The sequence below is a fragment of the Borostomias antarcticus genome (assembly GCF_949987555.1).
Source record: "Borostomias antarcticus genome assembly, chromosome: 12".
Taxonomy (NCBI): domain Eukaryota; kingdom Metazoa; phylum Chordata; class Actinopteri; order Stomiiformes; family Stomiidae; genus Borostomias; species Borostomias antarcticus.
Window position 1 is genome coordinate 6,870,775 of NC_140245.1, and position 20,582 is coordinate 6,891,356.

Sequence of the window (20,582 nt, forward strand, 5' to 3'; positions counted from 1 at the left end):
TGTTTGTAGCTTGTCTGCTGGACTTAAATAAGAAGTAGAGCTAGAGCAACACGGAATGAAATACATGTTCTGCACCGTGGTTCATTAAATGAACATTTATTTCATTCCGTGTTGCTCCAGTTCTTTTTCTCTTGATTGATCACAGTCCATTTCTGAGAAGCACCGGACAAATCCTGGTTAGCGCGTGAACCTGCCCAAGTAAGAAGTAGAGCTATTTTCTATAGCCACCAATTGACACACACACACACACACACACGTATGTGTGTCTCAGTCTGTTCTAAGCCTTCTCTCTTTACTATCCACCCGCCACAACGTTTTTATTCAAGTGATCATGACGGTTACCCACAAACACCGCTGTTTTTCCTCCACCTCCTCCCAGTAGTCGCCCTCTCTGTCTCTTTGAGATAATGAAAGAATGAGAGAGAGAGAGAGAGAGAGAGAGAGAGAGAGCGGTGTGTGTGTGTGGGGATGGGGGTGGGGGGGGCGGGTCCCTAGGCCCCACCTGGTGTGATTCCCTGTATCTGACTGATGCTGGTGTTTCCAGGTAGGCTGATTGGCGCAGAGTTGTTTTTAAGACAGGCTGAGACGGTGGCTTGGGTGCCGGCTAATCTCTCCTCTAACTCTGCGCTAATTAGGATCAAAGCCAGGGGCCACTTTCACCTGATTATTGACCATGGGCCCAGCCTGTCTTGCAGCATGGGGAGGTGAAATGTGGATGTTTTGTTTTGTACATGCATCTGTCTACCCTAAAGATTTCAGATAGAACCTTTTATAGGTCAGAAAGATCCATTTAGGGTTCTAAACAGCACTTACAGAGCTGAAAAAAGGGATTTATCTGGAAGGGTAAGGATCTAACTGGAACCCTTTTTCCGAGGTTTCTTATACTGTTGCAAAATCGATCCATATAGTGTCTATCTTAGAGTCTACGGCCCAGTCCCAATGTCCACCCTTGCAGACTCGCAGACTTAAGAGCGCGCTCCCGCGAAGTCCGCGAGGGCTTAGGGGTGTCCCAATGTCAACTCGGCAAGTGCGTGAGGGCTCTCCGGCAGCCATTTTGAGCCCTTTATGGCCCCTTCCCGTAAGTCTGCATTTCTGCAGACTTAGCCCAAGGGAATTACCCACAGTTCATAGCGTCGTGACGTGAAACACGGGGTTACCTGAAGAACAGCCAATAAACAAGCACGGACAGATCAACCAACCGTAACATTCACGTTACAGAACTAAATATGTTTTCATGTTTTCAGCTGGACTTGCTTATCTGCACAAGTAGCCTTATAATTAATTTGGTTTCATTATTTTTAAGTATGGGTTATTAACCCCATGGGTTTGTATAATGTGATTTGTTTAAAAATATGTAGGCTATGGTTATAATTTACATCGATTTCTGTTGCTCTAAATCATATGATTGCCCAGTTAAAAGCAGTATGACATTAATTACCCATTTCGGTGCAGTGTTCTTTGAATTGAGATTTCCAACATGAATATGGAAAGAGTTGTGAGGTGCAGGAATGTGTATACATAATATATTATCATTCTTAAGTTAATACTTTTGGATTCATCACAAACAAGAATCACAGGCAGTAATGTAGGATCGATGCGATCCTACTAACAAATACTGGGTTGGGTTGATATTTGATCGCAGATGCGATCGCATATGACCACAAAATGAAATGATTTCAAGTTGAACAAATGTTTTGAGGGTAACACAGAGAGTTCTGATAATGTAAAGGGGATTTGACTCAGCCAAAATTAATTTACACGAAGGCCTACAAGAAAAACATGTACAATTTACAAATTGATTTAAAAAAAAGCCCCACGCCCACAATAGTAAGAAATATGTTTTCACGTCAACGTAATGTGATGTCACAAGTGCTGTCCCATTCCTTGTTATACCAATTCGAGCCCTTGCAGCCTCTCACACTCGATCACTTCACCAGGTGACGTCAATAAGTCTGAGGGCTCAGGGCTTGAGGGTTTAGGGGGGACATTGGGACTGGGCCTACCTAGTTTCACCGAACCTCACATTTGTGTACAAGCCCGCCTGACAGCGTTTTGAGTGTTGACCAAACCCCATCCATCCATAAAGTCAAGGTGCTTTTATGACTACACTATAAATAAACTAACTTCCTGTCTGACAGGAAACAGCATGTGAAGCTGGCCAAAAAACATCTGCAACTCCAGGTCCATCAGCACCGGCTTCCCCCAGGGCTGCGTCCTTCCCTTACTCTTCTCCCTGTACATGAACAGCTGCACCTCCAGCCACCAGTCTGTCAAGCTCCTGAAGTTTGTGGACGACACCACCCTTGTCGGACTCATCTCGACCAGCTGACTACAGATATCGACCAGCTGCTGTCCTGCCGCAGCCAAAACAACCTTGAGCTCAACGCTCTCAACACAGTTTGGATGACTGTAGAAAGAATCCAGCCCCCCCCCCCCCCATCACACTGAATGACACCCCTGTGACCACTGACGACTCCTTCCGCTTCCTGGGCACCACCATCTCCCAGGACCTTGAATGGGAACCGAACACCAGCAGCATGTTGTCTCAATGTTATGCACCACAACCAAAAGCAAATTCCTAGCACGTTGAAAAACTGTATGGCAATAAACAAATTCTGATTCTGAAACCAGACCTGGGCTAGCCCTCAAGATGCCACCACTGTATGTCTCTGCATCTCTCTTTCTCTCTCTCTGTCTCTCTCTCTCTCTCTCTCTCTCTCTCTCTCTCTCAGCGTTTGAAGGTCTGCATGTATGTGTTGAAGGTAAACCATGTCTCCACACTCTGATTACAGTTACAGTTAAGTACAATTAAGAAAATGTCCTTAAGGCTACATTTCTCTTCCTCGTTGACCTTGACTATTGTTACAGTATACTATAGTACTTATACATACTGTATACCCTTAATTTTGAATTGACATATTGCCTAATGTTAGCCTTGAATCTGATTCTGATCCTGCAGATGAATAACCACATCTGAGCTTGAGAAAATGTTTTCAGTGTGCAGATATTACCGGGTATTACAGGGTACACTCCTTTGGGCTGAATTACAGGTCATTCCCTGACTACAGTATCGCCAATCCATTCTCTGTCTCAGGTTTGATTTGGTCATTATGTGTGCGTTATGTGTGCACTTGACAAATGAGGTTTGCAGTCCTCAGCCTGAGGCCTGATTTTTGGGGCGCTGGGGACTTATTATGTCTCGTCTGAGGAATGGCTGCCTGCTGGTTTTGCTACTGTAGATTGACATATTATTCTTCGTATTGTAAGTAAGATGTAATTTAGCCAAAATGGCAAGCATCTGTTTGGCAGGAAACTTTTTATTATGACACATAAACCTAATGAACTTTTCTAAAATTCTCAGTCCTCCCTTAACACAAATCATGTTGTTTGAATGGGTTCTTCCCAAAACATGTTGGCCATGTTGTTTGGGACTTGATCTGACACCAAGGTCACAGTTAAGGAGGAAAATAAAAAGTTTGAATGCAGTACCTTGAGGCTGACAGACCATATGCTATCAGGGCTTAATTAAGTTTGGACTGAGCCAACCTCTCTGCATTAACACCAGCGGGGCTTCTACCTCGTTTGGACACCATTGGGATTAACAGGGCCCCTGGGTGCCTTCCCTGATCATCACTTGACGACAGCTAGCATAGACACTTATTCATCCTCAGGCAAGGCAATAGTCTGCCGCTCTGTTCTGATCCTGTGTCTTAGATTATCGCCGCCATCTTTGCCGTTTCCACCCATTCGAGGTGGTCCAGCGGTCGGTTGAGCTTTCCAGGGAACGGAATGTTTTCAGACTCCGGTGTCTTTGGCCGGCAGACAGACAGAGCTTCTCAGTGCCGGAGTGAGAGGCCTGCCTCCCAGATGTCCAGCCCTAGAGAGACGGCACGCCGTACGAAGACACAGATGTGGGTGCTCTGTTGATGGCTGTATTAGAAAGTAGATCTGTATGCATCTGTCTACACTAAAGCTTTCAGATAGAACCTTCTTTAGGTCAGAAAGAACCATTAGGGTTCTAAACAGCACCTTAAAGCAATACATAGCGTTTTCTCGGAACTGCGCCCCCACAGGCTCTGCGAGTAAGTGCACTGTCGTACTGTCATAACGTTATCAGATTGTCTTTTTCTGGCTTCCTCCGTGATTTTTCGCTTTGGTTTTCTCACCTCCGCCATGATATCATTGAGCGAAAAAACTTTAGGTTACTTGCGTAACCCCGGTTCTCTGATAACATGAGTGAAATATTTCACCTATGGGATGCACTTGCGCAGACCCTATGACGGAAGCTTTTATACAATGTCTGTCCTGATTGGAGAGACTGGCAAAGCGTGACAGGAGGCCCCGCCCTCCCAGGTTATATACCTGCGTCACCGCGCCAAACGTCATTCTCGATCAACCTTTCTGAACCCGTGCATGTTCAATTCGGGTAAGACGGTGAAACATTTCACTCATGTTATCAGAGAACCGGGGTTACGCAAGTAACCTAAAGTTCTCTTTCAAACATTCGTTTCAATGTTTCACCTATGGGATGGATATAAACCAGTCCCGTATTGCAGAAAAGTTATTGAACCGAGTTTGAGGGCGGAGCGGCTGAAAATCAGCAGCCGCTACCCTAGGACAATCCGACAATCAGATCTGCATGAGCCACAGATGGCGCAGTCACATCCAGTCGGTAAAATCTGGCAAACGTGTGGGGAGTAGACCAACTCGCCGCTGCGCAGATTTCTTGCACTGACAAGCCCCTGAACAGTGCCCAAGAGGCAGCCATCCCCCGAGTAGAATGCGCCCTGAGGCCAACTGGGGGATGCACCCCTTTACACCCATAAGCCATAGAAATGGCGTCCACAATCCAGTGCGATAGCCTCTGGCTAGAAATGGGCTTTCCCACCCGGGGAGGAGCCCACGAGACAAAAAGCTGGGAGCTCTGTCTAATGGTACTGGTCCTATCCACATACTAGCGCAACGTGTGTACAGGACATAAACAGTGGAGCCTCCAGTTCTCAGGTGAGGAGAAAGGAGGGGGGTGGAAAGTCAATAGCTCCACGGTCGTAGCATTAGGAGCAGATACGACCTTGGGCAAGAACGCAGGGTTTAGACGCAGGGAGACCCTGGACAATCCTGCGCCAAAGTCCATGCACATGGGGCTGACAGCACGTGCAGCTCGCTCACGTGTTTAGCTGAGGACAGAGCCAACAGCAGTGTTGTTTTAAAAGATAAAACCTTCAGGTCAATGCTCTCCAAAGGCTCAAAAGGCTGTGCTGAGAGTGCATCCAACACAATGGCGAGGTCCCAGGATGGGGTCATGGGCTTGGACACAGGGCGTGAACGTAGCGCGCCCTTCATGAACCAATGCACCAGTGGGTCTTCACCTACGGTGGAAGAACCAAAACCCATGTGATGGGCAGAGATGGCCGCCAAGTAAACCTTAACGGTACTGGCGGACAGGCCCTTGTCCAGTAGAGATTGCAGAGAGCACAAAACCTTCGCAGCGGAACACGGGAAAGAAATAATGTGCTGTTCGGCGCACCACCTCTCAAACACACACCACTTAATGGAGTATTGTGCCCGCGTAGCCGGCGCCCTGGCATTGAGCATGGTATCAATCACACCCGGAGTGAGTTCACTCACGTCCACATCCAATCTCCGACAGGCAAGGCCCACGGGGCCGAATGGATCAGTTGGGGAGCGGACATCCCCTCGCGCGCTCGGAACCAATGGTCCACGCACAGGGGAATGGGCCGGAACGGCGATTCCACATACCGTTTCGAGTAGGAGTGATCCGTACTCGTAATCACCCCCAGACAGGCCAAGCCCACAGGGCCAGGCGGTCCGGATGAGGATGAAACACTTGCCCGTACGCCTGGGACACAAGATCCCTGCGTAACGGGAGTCGTCTGAGTAGTTGACTGATCTCTGCCAGCCACGGTCTGCCTGACCAGCGTGGCGCAATCAAAATCAGCGACGTGCCCTGCTCCCGAACCCTGGCTAGAACATGTGGGATCAGGGCGATCGGGGAGAAAGAGTATAGCAGTACGCTTGGCCATGGATGGGCTAGCGCATCTATCCCGAGGGGCACGTTGATGCCCAAGGAAAAGTACAGGGGACACAGCGCGTTTGCGCTTGACCCGAAGAGATCCATGGCTGCTCTGCCGAATCTCTCCCACAATTGGTGGGCCACTTGAGGGTGAAGAGCCCAGTGCCCGGTACTGGGGATGACCCCTGGAGAGCAGATCTGGTCCCCAGTTCAGCTCGCCCAGGACAATCACTAGGCGAGGCAGATGACGGTGAGGACAGAGGTGCAGCCCCTTGACCCACTGTTGAAAATCAGTGCAGACCCAACGGGACCACTGAGATAGTAGATGCCATGATACCTAGGAGACGTAGACACACCCTGAACTGAACCCAAGCCCCCAGACAGAAGCGGGCCAGACGCTGTCTGAATGAGACCACTCGTCCCTCTGACAGGGTAGCTCGCAACGTAATAGAATTGAGCCTGATACCCAGGTATTCTATTGACTGAGCCGGCACCAGCGAGCTCTTGGCCAGGTTTATTTTGAACCCGAGCGCAGTCAGGTGTGTCAAACAGGGTGTTTGTGTCCCTGACCGCCTGCTCCCGTGACGGGGCACTGTTTAGACGATTCAGCTTACTTTTAGTAAATCTAATTGGAGAATTAGCAACAGACATGTTTGTAAAGGTCCAAATATCGCAATGTATTGCTTTAAAGAGCTGAAAAAAGGGATTTATCTGGAACCGTTAGGTTATAAGTCTAACTGGAGCCCTTTTTCAGAGGTTTCTTCTACTGTAGCAAAATGGGTCCATATAGTATCTATATTTTCTTAGAGTCTATCTGGCTGATCTAATCTGTGTCTCTCTATGCTCTTATCTAGTCTCACCAAACCTCATGTTTGTGTACAAGCCCGCGTGACAGCTTTATGAGCGTTGACTGAACCCTATCCATTCGCAGGGCTCATAACTTCCAGGTCAGTTTCTGCCCGGTCTTCCCAGTCAAGGTCCTTTTATGTCTACACTATAAATAAACCAGACCTGAGCTAGCCCTCAAGATTCCACTACTGTACAGTATATCTCTGCATCTCTCTCTCTCTCTCTCTCTCTCTCCCTCTCTCTCTCTCAGCGTTTGAAGGTCTGCATCTATGTGTTGAAGGTAAACCCTGTCTGCACACTCTGATTACAGTTACACAATTAAGTACAATTAGGAAAATGTCTATAACGGCAACATTTCTCTTCCTCGTTGACCTTGAATATTTTTTACATTATACTATGGTACTAGTACTGTACTTATATGTGCGTTATGTGTGCACTTGACAAATGAGGTTTGCAGTCCTCAGCCAGAGGCCTGATTTTTGGGGCACTGGGGACTTATTATGTCTCGTCTGAGGAATGGCTGCCTGCTGGCTTTGCTACTGTAGATTGACACATTATTCTTCGTATTGTAAGTAAGAGGTAATTTAGCCAAAATGGCAAGCATCTGTTTGGCAGGAAACTTTTTATTATGACACATAAACCTAATGAACCTTTCTAAAATTCTCAGTCCTCCCTTAACACAAATCATGTTGTTTGAATGGGTTCTTCCCAAAACACAGTGTTGGCCATGTTGTTTAGGACTTGATCTGAAAAAAAAGAACAAGAAAAAAAAAAGTTTGAATGCAATACCTTGAGGCTGACAGACCATATGCTATCAGGGCTTAATTAAGTTTGGACTGAGCCAACCTCTCTGCATGAGCACCAGCGTGGCTTCTACCCCGGACACCATTGGGATTAACAGGGTCCTGGGGTGCCTTCCCTGATCATCACTTGACGACAGCTAGCATAGACACCTATTCATCCTCAGGCAAGGCAATAGTCTGCCGCTCTTTTCCGATCCTGTGTCTGAGATTATCGCCGCCATCTTTGGCGTTTCCACCCATTCGAGGTGGTCCAGCGGTCGGTTGAGCTTTCCAGGGCACGGAATGTTTTCAGACTCCGGTGTCTTTGGCCGGCAGACGGAGTTTCTCATGTGTGCCGGCGTGAGAGGCCTGCCTCCCAGATGTCGTCTCCCCATAACCGGTGACAGGGGCAGACAGGTGAGACGCTTTCAGTGAATGCACCACATCACGCAGCTTTGGCAGCATCAATAACGATCAATTGGCAGCCGCAATAATGGTCTATTAGGCTGATTGGTGAGCCACAGCTTGACCCAGCGTCCCCGTACAGCGGATAACTGGCTCGATTTTAAACGGAGAGTCCCACCCTCTGCACAGCGTATTCCAGCTTTCCTTCTGGACAAAGGTTTATAGTTCCAGAGCACAGAACTAAACATGAAATTAGCTTTGTCCCAGCAGCCATCACTCAGTTTAACAAGTCGTAGCAACATTGCACAGATAATGATTTCATTCTCTTGTATTATCTTTTGGTTTTAGGAGTTTTAGTGATGCTTTTACTTCTACTTTTTTTCATTTCTATTATGTTTGTCTACTGTCTGTGTTGTTGTATGGATGACTCTACGGCAAACCCAATCTACCCACGGGTACTAATAAAGTAAAATTGAACTGAACTGCGTCTGTTCTGTAAGAGGCCTCAAAAGCAATTCAAAACCCCTGAGCTATTATCCAATGCAGACATAGACATTGTCAGTGCAACACAGAACAGTAATCTGTATACTGAGATAGTCACGGTTTGAGGGTAAACACTGCCCTAAACAGTGTTTCTATACCTGACCAATTCTTCACAGACAGACCGTTTTCTGTTTTGATGGGTGTGAGACAGAAAGAGAAACCACAAATAGCCCGAGTTGTTTCCTGACTGCAGAGGACTAGAGAGAGAGAGAGAGCAACAGACTGCTCTCTCCTAAAGTCAGATGCCCTTGGAACGTGTCCCGGTGCCGCAAACTCCCATCAGACCTCTCTTTGTTCTCTGCAGATGAGGGCCGGCAGAGTGCAGCCGTCCGCGGACTGCCGAAGCCATCAAAAGCGGAGGGGGGAGGGGAGGGGAGGGGATAACACTTTACACCGCACAGCACCACGGCTTTCATGCCCGCTGCCCTTTGTCACAAGCCGGCCCAGAGGTCCACTAGGAATACTTCCCACCATCTACGCACTATCTATTGGAGGAACTGTCGGTCAGCGGCACTCGCAAACCCACAGGGGCAGACTTTTGTATGCCGAATCTCAAGGCTTGAGCTGGTTTGATTTTCTTGTGGATGACGGCCATAAAACAGGACAGTGGTTTAGTGTCCCTGTGGTGAACCAGCATAAGCGTGTACCAATGGAAGTCACCAATAAGCAAAATTATATTTCTCATTGTTCCTAACGTTTCTGATTTAGTGGTAAGTATTAGTGACAATATTAACACTGAAACGGTGGCTTGAAAAATATGTATCACATAGTATTATTTTTACATGGTCTGTAGGTAATACAGGCACTGGTTTGGCCCCACGTGGTGTGACCCCCATCTTGGCCTCAGGGGGACAGGTGTGGAGAGGCCACGGATGAGCAGCTCTGGACCCTGGGGATGTCCACTGTTGGAACAGACTGAGCCCTGGCCTGAGCCACTGAACCCTGGCCTGAGCATCATCAACCATCAACAGTGACATTGAGTATGAACGCACACTCTGTATAAAAGGCCGTTGATCAATAGTTATGGGACACCAATAGCAAACAACCAATTAGCCTAGAATAATTACACCTCTCCCACACTGGCTTTAGAGCTCCACTTTAGTGTTACCTCATTTTCTGACCCTCATATGCTTAAGCGTTCAAATCATCAGAATTGATTCCGGTGTGAGTAGTGAGTTCCCCCTCTGATACAGCCAACGAGGCTGTTCACGAGTTCAACAAGTGCCCGGGTTGAGGAGCTGAGCGCCGGGCTTCGGCCATCCATCCATCAGCTGTCTCTCACTCTCCGCCGCCCGGCGCTGTCGGGTAATGGCGGCGCCGGCGGGTGTCATTTTGCTGCTGACGGATGACTAATCTCCCCCCCCCGTAATGAACGAGGTGCCACCACCTGAATGCCAAGTGTCTGGAGAGGGTATCAGGGCCACCGCGAGAGGCGGGCGAGTCACGTCCCCCCATCCGTCCCCCACCCGGCAGATGCCGTCCCCGCCGCGCGATCGCATATGAGCTCTCACGTTCCAGCGCCTCTGGCGGGGCGTGATGCACGCCGCGGCCGAGATGTTTTCCCATGATTCCCCCCAGGGCGGTGACCGGATATGATGATGGTATCACGTTTGAATTCATTACACCGGGGTTTGTATCCTCACACGCAGAGGGCGCAACATGTCCACTCAGAGATCTGAAAGCTGTGAGAGCATTTCTCAGATCACCTCCATGTTTGCCTGCCTTATCCCACGGCATCGTCAGGCAAGGGGGAATGTTTATCCCTGTACAGCTCAGATGTACTAGCCTTTATGTTTTTCGGGACTAAACAATGGTCTATGGTATCTCACTCACTGGTCAGCTATTGATCTGCCAGACTGTCCTGTTTTCTGCTATCCGTTCAAGTATTGGTTAAGAGAGATTTACATATTTATGTTTGGGTTGGGTGATTTACATATTCATGTTTGGGTTGTGTCTTGCATAGGACAAAAGGCTGCTTTGTACGTACTGATTAGGTTTTCAGCGGAACCTTTGAAGTGACTAATAGTCATGAATGGAAAACTTCCCTCCCTGCAGGGTAACTATGAATAAAACACGTTTATGTGAATGTAGGAACAAGGCTATTCTTCTTTTAGAGATTATTAGACATAATTTTACGATAGGGCTGAGTCCAATAGCCTATAAATTGTCTATGTGGATGCACATTCACCCTAACTAATGGATTCTGTCTCCCATTATACATGAAGATCATGCAAAACATCTGAGTATGAGAGAATACTAGAAAAAAAAAACAGTTTGGTTTCCATTTTGTAGACGTGAACAGAGTCTCTGTGGCTCCATCTCTCTATTTCACGCACGCGCGCGCACACACACACACGCGCACGCACACACACACACACGCTTGAAGACTTATTGTGATTACCTTAGGTATCCCACACCTTTTTAAGGTGGCATTGCTGTCTAATTAAAAAGAGGCAGGAGTCCTCCATCCTCGCGAATTGCTATTTTAGGAGTTGACTGATTAACACATTGCTAACACAATCATACAGTAGCTTTAGAAAGAGTCTAATTAGGAACTATATTAATGGATCATTGAACCCTATGCCAAAAGAGGGTTTGATGCAGTTACCATTAAATAATAGGCCACACATGAGGAAACAACAGGATCAAAATGAAGAACTTCCTTTGGCTAGATTTCCCAATGCCTCTTTTAGAAACGCTCGTGGCTATGGCGGTTTTCCATTAAACCATGTGGGCTACCTATGACTTAGTTTGAATGTCTAGGCTAAACTCGTACATAACATGTTGTCTATATGCCTACGTAGTACATGTTCAGCCTGCATACCATCTTGAAGTCTCAGTTTCGTCCTGTGGAGTCGTTCAGACGTGTCTTATCTCTCTGCGTCGTAATGCGCAGGCGTGATCCAATCTGAGCCCTGCAAACGGCGGATCGATTTGGAACTCGACGTCGTGGGCGCGTGCTTCTGTTATGCACATCTTTGCTTAAGCGGGTAAAAAATACAAAGACAGTGACAGACTACTTTTTGGAATTTCCCTCGAACGAAGCACGTTTCATTGGTGTTACTGATCTCGACGAACAGTATTTCAACCTGTGGATAGTGCGCGGCGCGCGTCTGGAGATTAGGCAACACTCGGATCCGTGTCTCCGGTATCTTATTTGGGACGCTTGGACTGCAGCCGGCTGCGCGCGGGGTCCGCTGTCTCGTAGACCTAGGCTGTGCGAACTGATTTTCGGTTTATGAATGGCCCTGACATGGAGGAAATTCCGTTTCAGAAAGTCAAAACCCGGCGGAAGAGAAGCCACTGTCCACCGGGTGTCCCTCTGACTGCCATCGTCTGTGAGGATGAGTTCGACTGCAAGGAGCTGGAGTCCCTGTTCCAGAATTACAACCTGAAGCTGGAGCAGACGTCCACTCTCAAAGCCCTGGCGGTGCTTATCATCATGGCATCGACCCTGTCCGTGGTGGAGTTGCTGTCCGGACCCAGTTTAACTATCTCAAAGGGGTCCCATCCGATCCACTGTATCATCTTCGTGTCCCTGTTCATAGTCACCAACGTGAAGTACCTACAGGTCACCCAACTGCAACAGATCGTTAACCTGACGCTTCTCTTCGGCTTCACCTTCGCCTTCCTCTGCTGCCCATTCCCCCTCGGCGCGGTGGGCCTGGAGACCCCTACGTCCCCGGAGCAGGGCATGTGGCAGCTCATGCTGGTCACATTCGTCGCCTATGCCCTCCTGCCCGTGCGGACGCTCTTGGCTGTGGTGTTTGGAATAATGGTCTCCATCTCTCACATTATTGTGACAGCCACGTCGGTCACCCTCAAGACACAGAAATTGTGGAGAACGGTAAGTAGGCTATCCTCCAAGGCATAGTGGTGACTACAGTATGTAGCCTACCAGTTTGTGTAGCCTATTGATTTGTTTGGGCCATTTAGGCCCGTTTGTTATATATTTGATATAATAGTAATGCCGGGTATAAGCGAGCTCAGTGAGCGAGGCAATAAGAAAGTTCAGCACCGGTGAGTGGACAGCGACCTACACGCTCACACGGTGCACGTGCCAGAAGCGGCAGCCTGACAGAATGGCGCGCGGAGGTCTCTTCGGAAGCTCCGTCTAAACTCGGACTTCTTATGACGTAGCCTAGGCGGATTTTAACCAGAGTAGGTCACTCATAGTATCGTAGCCATGGTCCCTTTAACAGCTCTCTCCTTTCCTTACAAACATCATTTGATATATGAGAGATTACTGAAAAGTTAAAGTCCAAAATTGGACTGGCTTAACTCACTGAAATATTTGATTATGGCCAATGCCCCTAGACAAATTGAAAGCTTCATTCAGGTCTTAATATGCTCTGTTGTACTGAGTCCTCGCTGTGTAGCCCACTTGTATGCTACACTTGTCCATCTCACTGCGGTCCCACGTTTTAAGTAGGCCAATATCACCTGAATTTGGAATAGGCTACCTCCATTGGATTCCCTTTATAAAGTAAGTTCCTTGTAATAGTGTCAGAAACATATTGCATCACCTGGCAACAGCTTTGGCATGATAGGCTAGCTGTGAGGACTGGGGAGGACATTGACCTCATATTCTTTATTGTTTGTTACAGTTTGGACTGGCTACATAGGCTATATGCCCAAACTCGAATATATAAATAGAAATATCTGTGGTTTCAATAATGAGAATGCTGCATATCTGAGCCAAAGAGCTTGTTATACAACGCGTAGTTCCGACCTCGCAATCTGATTGGTTAAGAGCCGTTGTATATTCACGATATACCACTGGCAAAGCCTCTTTACCTTTCTATGTGAAATATTACTGCGCCAATTATCGCTGCCTGTCAAAATGGTACAGGTAGTTCCATTGCAGTTTCTCCTCAAGACAAATGGAAACGTTCAATGTCAATTTTGAGTTGTTCTATCCACCCTATAGCCTAGCAGATACACAAATTAAAATTATAACAGAACTTGGCCATACTTGGAGTGGCCATTTCTTTCACTCCATCTTTACGCCTCCTGCCTGGATCGCCATATAGGCCTACTGCCGGTGGCCGAGTGGATAAGACACCGTTCTAATAGTCCTGAGTTCTAATCAGTTCAGCTTTACATTAGGCTACATTACATTACAGTCATATAACTGACGCTTTTATCCAAAGCGACTTACAATAAACCACTACTTGCCAGAACTCACCAGTGACTAAGAGCATCTAGTGCTTCGTCTTCTTCTTCGTATGGGTTTGGTGTAGTTGTCCTCTCCTCCCAGGCTCGGGGCCGAGTGGTTATCCTTTTACCACCCCCAGCCTGGATAAGAGGGTCACCCGGGCTATATATCCGGGCACACATTGGGTGTTCAATATATGGGACAGTCCTGGATGACGTGGTCTGCGGTTTGTTCCTCGGCGCCACACTCGCACGCCGCACAGGATGCCAAGCCCCATCTGCGCTTTGATGAGCAGACGCCGGTCTGGATACGATTTAGCGCCTCACCCACGCCGGTTTGGGTAAGTCCATCCAGGGAGGGGAAGGACCGTCTACTTTAGATAGATATCAACTTTATTTATTTGCTGTTTTCACAAACAATATTATCTTATTCTCTATACGTGTAAAACAAAATATGATCTGTTTCATGAGAAACAAATCAGGTAAACACTGACTGTAGGCTATTAGGAAAAATTACATTTTCTGAGCCTGGATCCTGTAATATTACCTACACATAAATCATATGCTACCCAAATCACTGGGCAGATACACAAATCAGATGGAAGCCATGTATATGATTCATGAGAAACAAATCAAATAAACCTGGTATTAGGGTCAAATTACATTTTCTTAGCCTGGATCCTGTGGTAAGCTATTACATACAGTATAAACGTAGGCATGACCTCAACCATTTCAACTCGGTTACACCCACAAAATGCATTCATGTGCAGAGGCCTGTGCTCTTTGAGTGTTTTGCAAAGTGAAAGAAAACCTATTCTACAGCATCCGGTGGGCGCTCAACAACACGGCCGTGACCACCAGAGAAGAGTGGATGGGGCTCACATGCCTCTGCTTAGCTGGGAGTAGTCACTCCTGTTAGGCCCAGCAAGACCTTGATTCAGACGCAAAGCGAAGGCCCCCCAGTACTAAAAGTAGGGCAAGTCCAAGGGCCCACACGCCACAGGCCCCCCCCGCACACTGTACCTCGGATGTAAAAAGAGGACAGGGACAGAGAAGTCGTATTCAGAGAGCCGAAACAGGAAGTGACACGGCGGCCTCTGTCCAGTCACACCGCTCTTTTCGTCTTCCCTCTAATTCTCTCCGTCTGCCTCGTCTTTCACCGCCAGGTGTTAAAGAGATATGACCCAGCGTGTGTCACATGACCCAGCGTGTGTCACATCTGTCATGTTACCCTGTAGAACAGGGGCATTCACAAAGCGCCGGACACGGGAGATATTCCGAGGAGAGATCGAGTGTCCCGGTGTCACACTGGATCTTGCTCTCCCGCCTGGCTTAAGGGCAACGCGCTTGTCTGCCAGGTAGCTTGTGTCCTTCGGCTAGACAACTTGACTACTCTACCCCCCCCCCCCCCCCCCCTCCCAAGCAGACTGACAGGACTTGTGTGAAGGGCGACGCTGGGCTAGCTGATGCGTACTGCCTAGGATCTAGGATAGCTAATCCAATAAGCCTGGAGATGAGCTCCATAGAATGACCCTGACATAGCCACGGCTTGAACCAACCCAAGCCAGCCCTCACCCATAGGGTTTCTTCTAGGGACGGAAGCCTGTGTGACCCAAAATACGGTGCTGAAAAGTACTGTCAAGTATATCCAGAGAACTGACAATGGCTGTTGAGCAATATGCATTTGTAATATCACATCTTTATCAGCTGTCACTGTCTGACACATTTGATGAAGTACTATACAATAAACACAGTAATCAATATTTTAAGGAACTTGGCAACATTTTTTTCGATTTGACTAATGTGCTCATATCTTCGTGTTGTCTTGTTTTCTGAACAGCTCTTTAGTCGTCTCTAGTAATCACATCGGCTTTGTAAACAGGTGTGATGAATTACCCATCACATCCTGGGAAGGAATGAAGCTGTGCTACAGTAGGTTTCGCTCCAGGTAAAAGCTCTGGCACCAGACTTGTGTTTTAATAGACCCGGTGAACACAGGACAGGGTCTTGTTTTGTTTCGTAAAGGTCACACTCAGCCAAGCTCAGTCAAGCTCAGCCAAATGGAAAACACACACATGGCCCCGTCCTCTTCGCTACCTGCACACGGCTGGTCTGTTTATCCACCGTGACCCCCCCGCCACGCCCCCACCCACCCTGCCTCGCACACACACACACACACACACACACACACACACACACACACACACACACACACACACACACACACAATTACAGTACCATACTTACTAGGGCTGCACAATTAATTATGAATTAATCGAAATCGCGATTGTGACCTCCACGATTAACTAATCGCAAAAGGCCGCAATTAATGTGATTAATAATTTGGCTTTGAATTGAGTGTGCTAGGACTACACCAATCACATGCGTTCCCGCTGAGTGCGCTTTGCGCAGTAATTTCACTGAGAAGACAGATAGCAGTAGTTCAAGACAAGTGTCACAAGAGTAGTAAGTGAGTAGTGAAAAAATGAGCGAAAACGAGGTCAGTGAGTTAGTAGCAAGAAAGGGATCAACGTCCGTGATTTGAGAGCAATTTTGGTTATTATATATTAATATTATATATTAAATATTAGTTCACAATTATGAATCGCAATTAGCATTTTGAAGCAATTATTATCTTTTGTCATAATCGTGCAGCCCTAATACTTACCCACACACACACGTACACACTCACACACACACACACACACACACACACACACACACACACACACACACACACTTACAGTACAGTATCATACACACACATGCATGCACACACACACACACACACACACACACACACACACTTACAGAACCATACTCACACACACACACAAAGACGGGGAAAGAGAATGACACACAGTAACACACACACACATACGGAAGGATGTATCGATCTTTCTTTCTTTTTTTTTCAGTAAAGTTACGCTTTTTTCCCTGGACGTCGGGCGTGCCAGCTCGTTAGTATGCGCTCCTCTCACCTAGCCACCCGCCACAGTCCACCGGTGTCTGCACCGCGCCCCTCTCCCGGCCAGATGGTTCAGAACGACGCCGCTGTCTCAGATGTGCCCCCCAGCTTCACCACGCACGATGAATACAAACCAACGGCATAGAACGCCGTATCAATACAGGCCTCTGTCATCAGAGGATACCCATCCTACTGAAGTAGCATAGTTTCATCACCCTTCACTAAGACAGAGGCTACACCAACGTCACACTGTAGTAAGTAAGTCAGTTAAAGTCGCACTGAAACGGACGTTTGAGATCATCTAACTTCCGTAGTTTTACGTATTTCCGACGCAAACAAGCTATGAGGGTGGGACATATGTTTAGAGGAATTTGATTGGAACATTGACAAGTGGACAGGTTTTAAGAACTTTAGACGATAGAAGGATAGCGTTGATTGAAGGGTGGATGTCGTGAGATTATTGGCCTAAAATTTAAGGTACCTGTTGTCGTCATTGCACGTGACCTACCGTTTTCTAGGAAGTAAGAAATTATATACTTTGATATAAGATTACAACAAAAGTAGAATTTTGTAATTTTTTTGGCATACATCGTTGAATAGGTGAACACTATGAACAATTATGTGAACCAAAATGAGACAGAATGCTTTTTTCATTTCAGTGCGACTTTAAGTTTTATAAAGCGCCTTTTAAAACCAGTTATAAGGCGCCGTACAATGGAGAGATAAAAACGGATTGGTCTAGAATCACAGAGTGCAGGTACTGCGCAGGTATGGTACTTCACTGTACAGTACGTTACCTGAAAATAATTTCCGCGATATCTTCCGGCGACCCGCGGCGTTGAGCACGTCTGCGTTTTCTCCTCAGCTGGTGGCCAACACGGTGCTCTTCGCCAGCGTGAACCTGTCGGGGCTGTTCGTCCGCGTGCTGACCGAGCGAGCCCAGAGGAAGGCCTTCCTCCTGGCACGCAACTGCATCGAGGAGAGGCTCCGCATGGAGGACGAGAACGAGAAACAGGTACGGCCCGGGGCGGGGGGACGGCGGGAGAGGGGGGGGGGGGGGGGGCGGTGGGGGGGGGGGGGTCATGGCCCAGTGAGTAGAGCGGCCCGTCCGACGACCGCGGGGTCGGAGGTTCGAATCCCGGCTCCTCCCCCCACTGACGACACGTGGAAGTGTCCTCGGGGAGGACACCGAAAACCCAAAACGCTCCCAGTGAGCAGGCCGGCACCTTGAATGGCAGCTGCCGCCATTGGTGTGTGTGTGTGTGTGAATGGGTGAATGAGAGGCTTTCATTGTAAAGCGCTTTGGATAAAAGCGCTATTTAAATGCTGTCCATTTAACATTATCCATTACGACGAAGGGTGAAAGTTGTGGTGGTGGTGGGGTGGGGGGGGGGGTCTCACTTGTAAGTATTTGTCTCCCTTTTTCTTGCTCTGTGACTCACGCTTTGTCGCCTCTGTTTGATTTCAAGCCTCTTTTTCCCCTCACACCTCTGTAATTGCTACTGCCACATTCTCTCCGCATTGTCGTCTTTACTTGGCACCTCTGTTGGATATAACTCACTCTCTGACCCCCCCCCCCCACACACACACACACACACACACACACACACACACATCTAGGAGCGCCTGCTGATGAGTCTGCTGCCCAGGAACGTGGCTATGGAGATGAAGGAGGACTTCCTGAAACCCCCCGAGAGAATCTTCCACAAGATCTACATCCAGCGTCACGACAACGTCAGGTAGGATCCCCCCCGAACCTCAAGTAAACGCGCCAAACGTGACTCCCAGCAACCTCGTCGGCTTTTCCCAGTCCGGATAATAATTTGACACGAATTCAGATTCGGCTACACTTTTTTTAACCCATGCTTGACAGCAGTGGGCGGCCGGGGATGTGTTCTTCCTCAGGCCATGTTCAGCTGAAACCGAGAAATATACTCCGTCTCCGTTATGAGAGAAATGAACAGAGGGACTTTGCGTACCCAGCGGGTGTGAACCTGGAGACGTCGTCGCAGTGTGTGAACATCCCAGCAAGAGCCCGAAGACGCCGACGCCCCGGGCGCCGGCCAAATTGAATCATTCAATCATTAACGCGGAATTCCGATCTCCCCTCGTGTTCGTTCACTCGGCGCAGGCGCACGGCGCCCGAGGGGCTCTGAGAAACGCGCCGTCGCTCATGAGCCATCCTTTCGCCGTGACGAAGTAACGATGTGAGCCGCGGCGATCGTTTCCCAATGCAGACTCGTGCTGAGGTCAAGACGCCGTTCTGTCCGGGGGCATCGCGCCAAAGGGGGAGAGGAAGGCAACTTTTTTGGGGGGGGTGGGGGGTGGGGGCGGGGGGGCCCTCGGGAGACAAGCAGGGGCAGGGAGATTAAGCAACGCTTCAGCGAGCGGGAGAATCCTCCGGCGCTTACGCAACATCCTACCCGGGGTGCCAAGCTCCCTTCTGGCCGAGCTCGTCTGCTCACTCTCAGTCTCTGTTGTGCTCCACAGTATAGCGCTTTACAACTACCGGTCAACGTCCATACGACCTCCTGCCAACGACCAGGGCCGAGTCCAGAGGGTCCACAGAAATTTAAGCGAGTCGTTCTGCGGCGAGTGGCGGCATTATCAGTGTTGCGGTTATCACTGAGATGAGCTTGCGTCGAGTCTCAGCGGTAAGGACTCCGGCCAGATGGCGGTAGCTAGCCCGCGCAGAATGCTAGCGTCACTCTGTGGGTGGTCTGGCAGGGGACCACAGGTTTGTTGTGGGTTGAGTGCCTGCTGAACAAACTCCAGCATCCAACCTCCCTCTCCCTCCCACCTCCTCGTTTTGGGCTCTCCTCCCTGCTACTGTTCTTGTACACAAACCGGTCTGTTACTGTACATAAAGCAGTCTGTTACTGTACACAAACTGGTCTGTTACTGTACATAACCCGGTCTGTTACTGTACATAAAGCAGTCTGTTACTGTACACAAACCAGTCTGTTACTGTACACAAACCAGTCTGTTACTGTACACAAACCAGTCTGTTACTGTACACAAAGCGGCCTCCGAATAATCTGAGCCAGCTTTGTGGGAGGACCGGCGCATAATAATCCCTTTGATGTGGAATGTGCTCGTCTCTCCGTCTACGGCCCCCCTGCTGGGGCTCGTCTCTCCGTCTACCGCCCCCCTGATGGGGCTCGTCTCTCCGTCTACCGCCCCCCTGATGGGGCTCGTCTCTCCGTCTACCGCCCCCCTGCTGGGGCTCGTCTCTCCGTCTACCGCCCCCCTGCTGGGGCTCATCTTCATACTGTAGATCAGCTCCCCTCAAACGCCCCCTCTCTCCTCTCTCTTCTCCTAATTATGTCACCTGCCTATTAAAATTCCCTTTTCCCTCCTTCTCGTCCTCCAATTATCCTCTCCCGTGTTCTCTCTTCCTCCTCTCTCTCTTCCTCTCTCGTCTGGTTGTCAGACTCTTGATCGCCCCCCCCCCCCCCGCGCTTACGTCGCCATTTGACTTCCTCTTCTGTGACTCCCTCCTCCTCCTCCTCATTTCTCTTTTCATCTTCTCTCTCCCACCTCTAACAGCCCCCCTTCTCCCTCTCTCTCTCTCTCCCCCCTCCGTCTCTCTCTCCCCTTCCGTCTCTCTCCCCCTCTCCCCCTCTCTCTCTCTCCCTCTCTCTCTCTCCCTGTCTCTCTCTCCCTGTCTCTCTCCTCTCTCTCTCTCTCTCTCTCTCTCTCTCTCCTTCTCTCTCTGTCTCTCTCCCCTCTCTCTCTCTCTCTCCCTGTCTCTCTCCCCCTCCCTCTCTCTCTCTGTCTCTCCTCTCTCTCTCTCTCTCTCTCTCTCTCTCTATATATATATATATATTGTCCCAGGACCAGG

General features: G+C 48.7%; 1 protein-coding gene across 1 annotated transcript in view; it reads left to right on the forward strand.

Moving 5' to 3' along the window:
* Nucleotides 1-11,851: 11,851 nt before the first annotated feature.
* Nucleotides 11,852-20,582, forward strand: part of LOC311316412 (adenylate cyclase type 1-like) — a gene marked incomplete at both ends in the record, with an annotated part of 33,225 nt that continues 24,494 nt past the window's right edge. Inside the window, 3 exons of the mRNA XM_084447253.1 lie at nucleotides 11,852-12,460; nucleotides 17,604-17,753; nucleotides 18,359-18,477. Coding sequence (XP_084303379.1) covers nucleotides 11,852-12,460; nucleotides 17,604-17,753; nucleotides 18,359-18,477 — 878 coding nt within the window. The remainder of the gene's footprint in view (nucleotides 12,461-17,603; nucleotides 17,754-18,358; nucleotides 18,478-20,582) is intronic.